At 41.9% G+C, this 5,485-nt stretch overlaps 1 protein-coding gene across 1 annotated transcript; it reads left to right on the top strand.

Annotated features, from left to right (window-relative positions):
* Positions 1 to 1,120: 1,120 nt before the first annotated feature.
* On the top strand, positions 1,121 to 4,641 carry crp1 (C-reactive protein 1). Its single transcript, XM_047608396.1, has 3 exons — positions 1,121 to 1,271; positions 1,378 to 1,453; positions 3,243 to 4,641. Exons 1-3 carry the CDS (start codon positions 1,269 to 1,271, stop codon positions 3,851 to 3,853), a joined length of 690 nt encoding a protein of 229 aa, XP_047464352.1. The 5' UTR covers positions 1,121 to 1,268; the 3' UTR covers positions 3,854 to 4,641.
* Positions 4,642 to 5,485: the final 844 nt, after the last annotated feature.

The following is a 5,485-nucleotide window of genomic DNA, read 5'->3' on the forward strand; positions in this document are numbered from 1 at the left end:
TTTTTGATGTGTGGCTTGGTTTCCTCTCTGGAACATGTGGACATCGTCAGAGATGTGGTGCTTTGCCAAGTCCTTAAATGCTGTTGTTGCTTGTGTTTTTCTACCTTTAGTTTTGTCTGCAGCAGGTGAAACTCACTGCAGTGCAGATGTTTCTACATCTTTACCTACAAAAATACTTTTTATGTCCAGGTCCACATAAGCACACTATACACTGATCAGTCACAGCAGATGAATAACACTGACCATCTTTTGACAATTTAATGTTTGACTTCTGGACCTGGCATTCATGTGGATGTTACTTAGACATGTACCGCCCATCTACACCAGACCAGACATAGTAATGATGGGAGCAGCCATCCCCAGCAGGATACATCCTGACACACACACACACACACACACACACACACACACACACACACACACACACACACACACACACACACACACACACACACACACACAAAAACAGTTTAGGAACAGCTCAAAAAACATGAAGCCTTGACCTGGCCTACAAATTCACTAGATCCCAAACTGATCAAGTGTCTGTGGGATGATCCACAGAGGCCCCTCCTCTCAACACATAAAACCCAAAGGCTCCCACTAACAACACTATTGCCAGACACCACAGGACACCGTCAGAAGACCCATGTCCATTCTCTGATGAGTCACAACTGTTTTGGAGGCACAAGGGAGACGTGCACAATATTAGGAAGGTGGTCATAATGTTATGCTTAAATGCTGTATCCACATACACTTCAGAATCCATCCTGCTTCCTCTGTCACATCATCAATATACACTTGTGAACTGTAAATACCCTCAAAATAACAGTGTGTGTCTGCACAACGAAAGCTATAAATATATGTTTAAATGTCTAAAATAACAAAAACTAGTGTTCTAAAATCTATCGATGTAACTGCGTCACACTAAACGTCAATGAAGGAATTAGGTCTTTGTCAGTATGTGTGAACTAACCCTTCAGTCATGTACACATCTGCAATGACTGGGATCAAATGCAAAGATGCACAACTATTAAAATGGAACTAGAGGCGGTCACTTGCCCTGTAAGTTGCTCTATCATGATGGAATGATGTGTGTGTCTCGGTCACACGGACAGCGTCACTCAGCCCTCTCACACCGGGCCTATTGTCAGAGCCTCCATTAAAGAGCTGACGTGACGGCCTGTGCTAGGAGGGAAGAGGACTGGGCACGAGTCACTGGTGAGGGGACAGAGTTAGCAACACGGAGGATCAACAAAACAGCATTAAAAATGGTAAGAAAAGTTCTTTGACTCTGTGTGACCTTTCATCTCATTCAGTCTCTGTTGTGACCCGTAAGATTTTACTTTGTAACCGTGGATGTCCTGTGTGTGTCTGCAGAGTGTCAACACCGTGAAGTTTGCTGTGGTGCTGCTCGGTGTTATGTTGCCTTCGACTCTCTCCTCAGCTACACAAAGTACGGATTTAAAAACTTAACTTCATGAGGTTATTTCATTGTGTGCATAGAATTCTCCCTGTTAGACCCAGCCTTTTCCACAGTGACACCCAGACAAAAAGATTCAACTCAAAGAGTGGAGTAAATGTTTCTGTCTCTTTCATAATTTCAACATAGTCTTTAGGTGAAAAAGCTTCCAGCTCCCTAATGTTCTTTGGCTTTTGTGCTTCATTTGTTATTTTTATTTTATTTTTTAATTGCAGCCGAGATATTATTCAAACTGTATTCAAATTGAGCGATTAAGGTGGCCATTCAAGGGTATTCTAGTAATGATTCCTGAACCAAGCTACCAGTGAGTTGATGGAAACTCCAGCGATTAGTCAATTTGTAACTTCAATCGATTTTAAAATGACCTGGTATCTCAGAGGATCCATTGTTGTTATACAGGCCTTCCTACACCAGACATACTGCTGACCGATAGGTTTGAATAGTTCCTGTTGAGTCTCATCTCTCCACAAACAGACTCCCAGTACAGAAGAGTATTAGAGGATGTAGATTGTTTTCATGCCTCATCATGCACTGTGTGAAAAAAGACAAAATTGCGAGAAAAAAGTCGAAAGTACAAAGTAGAACCAGCAGCACAGTATAGGAAGCCTCGAGCAGCCAGGTCTCCGCAAAACACAAACACTGCCCATGGTCTGGGTCCCAACAAGCGCACACAGTTTATCCATCCTGCCAAAGACCTAACGTTTGCCAGTTGTTACAGCTGTGCTTGTTGCAACTTCCCGGACCACAGTGTGTCTGTGCCTGGCTTCGGGGCTGTATGGGCTCTATTGGATCCTGAGCCTTGGAGTTTACATCCCACCCTCAGCGGACAAGACAACAGTGTGTGACAATATCCAGGCCACTGTTGACACGCAACAGTCCGATATAATATATCAGCAATGAACTGAAAAAACAATCATAATACAATTTTAAATTCTTAATATATTTATTAATTAAGCCCCGATACTCTTCCATGGAGGAGCGGCGGTATCATATGCATACAGAACTGCCTACTGTCAACTTTTTTCTGAAATTTCAACTTTGCATGATGAAAAAGAAAAATTTCTATCTCCTCTAATGTTTTCTTTTTCATGGATGGCCCTAATACTCTGCCGTACTCCCAGATCTCTGCAGGCGTCTCATTTCATTCCCTGTGCACATCCCCTTCGGATTTTACGTAATTTTTGCTAAAAACGAATGCAGCCAGCTTTCCAGACATCAAATTCCTACTTGTTCTGTTTTCTCCTCAACCTGTATTGATACTTTTGATTCTGCCTTCATCATGTCTTCACGCAAGTCCTCGCTTTCAAACATTTGAGCTTCATGCTGCTATTTGCCTCCAGCATTTTTGAGCTATTTTGCTTTGACACAGGTTCTTTTATCCTTCTCATTTTACCAAATACAACAATCAAGGGTTTACGTTGCAGTATGATTATAACTGTGTCAGCAAATCCTGCCCTACGCAGGAGTTGACCCTACACATTGATATGATTGTATTACATTTCATTAGAAAAAATAAGTGCAATTTCACTGCATTGCTGCCATCTGCTGTTTAGTCCCTGGTCTCAGTGTTGTGTTACGTCCTCAACTCTAAGTGGACAAATTAGACATAGGTGCCAATTTTATTGAAAAAATAAATAAATAAATAAAAATCACTCATGATGCGTTCATGTAACTTTAATAATCAGGAAACCCTCAATGTATAAACCTTTACATTTTCAGAGGATCTGACTCACCCACTGTGCTGTTGTCCTCTTAACTCTAGTGGGTCTTCCTGACAAAGTCCTGGTCTTCCCTTATGAGACGGACTTCAGCTTCGTGGCCCTGATCCCTCAGAAGGAGATGGGTCTGAAGGCCTTCACCCTCTGCATGCGCGTGGCCACCGAGCTGCCGGAGGAGCGGCAGATCATCCTGTTTGCCTACCGCACCGCCGACTACGACGAGCTCAACGTGTGGCGCGAAAAGGACGGACGCGTCTCCTTCTACATGAGCGGAGACGGCGCCTTCTTTCACCTGCCTCCCATCACCACCTTCCGCACCAGCCTCTGCCTCACCTGGGAGTCTCGCACCGGCCTCGCCGCCTTTTGGGTGGACGGGAAGCGCAGCACCTACCAGGTGTACAAACCGGGGCACATCATCCGCCCCAAAGGCACCATCCTCCTGGGGCAGGACCCTGACAAGCACCTGGGGGGTCTGGAGGCCGTGCAGAGCTTCGTAGGGGAGGTGACTGATCTGAACATGTGGGACTTTGTGCTCTCCAGGAGCATGATCCAGGCCTGGCACTACGGGCACAAGGTCCCCAAGGGAAACATCTTCGACTGGGCCACCATCGAGTACGAGCTGAACGGGAATGTGATGGTGGTGGACGATGACTGACTCGATGTGAAGTCTAACGCAGAGAGGGATCAGGCTTTAGAGGTCGGGGTTGGACTCATATGTGTTCCTGTCTTTCTTAGATTCAGTGCTGTGCATCCATGAAATCCACAACTCTCTATAATGCTGCATGACTTTAAAATCAGTATCTAATTTCTTCATTTCATAGCAGCCTTCACTGTGTCTCAGATCCCTTGTCTTGATTGTTGGGAGAACATTCAGACTAATACGGACTATGGGAGTTGATGTGCCTGATGTATCCATAGGGTGGCACTCTGTACTAGTTCACATCACACTGCTACTTGTCTCAAATTAAGCATGATCATACCCCATGTGCATCCACTAATTGGATTCAACACCTGTAACATATTATGTTTCCACAATCTAAACCTGTTTCATTTCTAGACTTTAGTTTTGTTTGCACAGGATGAACATAAGAAAATATCTAAAGATTGCTATAATGTGTTTAAGGACAAATTTAATCAATGATCAAAAAGTTTTTAGTAGTAAAAACTGATTTAAATAATATCACCTAACTAAAATTCTCAAAATTAACACACTGTAAAAAAAAAAAAACTGTCCACATAAATAACATTGATGATTAAAATATTAAGGAGATATTGAAACAGCAAACAGGGACTTAATGGACAAACAGCAAATTAGTTCGTGAACTCACTCGTAAATTTTCCATGTGTCAGCTGATGTAAGAGCTCTTTTGGGTCTGAAATAAAGTCCTGCCGTGTGCGTAACTAATAATGTTTGTAATTAAAAGAGAATATTTAGTCTTTGAACTCTCACAGCTACTTTTTTCCTAATTGTTTCATGCATTTTATGAGAATCTCAGACTTGGGTAAATGTGACCAAAAGTAAAGGTTCAGGACCAACAGTTTTTTCACCTTTTCGGGAGAAAGTGGAAGAAAGATTACATATATAAAGGAACTAAATATGTGAAGAAGCTTCCTTTACATATGGAAATCGTCCCAGAATTATTTATAAATCATTGTTTCCTTGAGAAAATATCCTATAACTTTCATTTACCAATGCTGGAGTAGCAGCATGACTTCTTTAAGAATATTGTGTAGGGGTGGGTATTGGCAATGACTTCACAATACGATACGCGTTACGATACTTGAGTCACGACACGATACGTTGTTGCGATATTGTGATATAATGCAATATTCTACATCTTTCACTGAGTAATTTTAAATGCAGCTTAAAATACAGAAATACAAGTGACAGTTATAATTCACTGGATAAATTCAGTCAAAATCAATATTAATCCAAATTATCCAATTTATTGCACATGTACAGAAAAAGTGGTGTCGGAGTCATTCTTTTTCTTTTAAAATTGATATTAAGACACTCAAAATCGATATTGTATTGGAAGTAAAGAAAAATCAGGTTAAATTGTCATATCGATATTTTTTCCCTCTCCTAATACCGTGCACGTTTCCTATTTTTTTTCCCCAGCGTTCCTAAAGAAACGTTTTTGAGAAACAAAGCCGAGACACGTGTCACACGTTACTACTAGATATCAAGTCATATGTAGCTGCTTCGCTAACAAAGGCCCCTCAGAATAGACTCAAGGTCAGATCTTCTCCACCCAAGTGTAACACAGTAAGTTCCAGCGTCTCC

The sequence above is a fragment of the Mugil cephalus genome, chromosome 16 (assembly GCF_022458985.1).
Source record: "Mugil cephalus isolate CIBA_MC_2020 chromosome 16, CIBA_Mcephalus_1.1, whole genome shotgun sequence".
Lineage (NCBI taxonomy): Eukaryota > Metazoa > Chordata > Actinopteri > Mugiliformes > Mugilidae > Mugil > Mugil cephalus.

What these genes read in the sequence shown, in the direction of transcription:
- crp1 (XM_047608396.1), top strand. An exon ending in TCTCTCCTCAGCTACACAAA is followed by an intron (nt 1,454 to 3,242) that starts GTACGGATTTAA and finishes TCTTAACTCTAG; the next exon opens with TGGGTCTTCCTGACAAAGTC.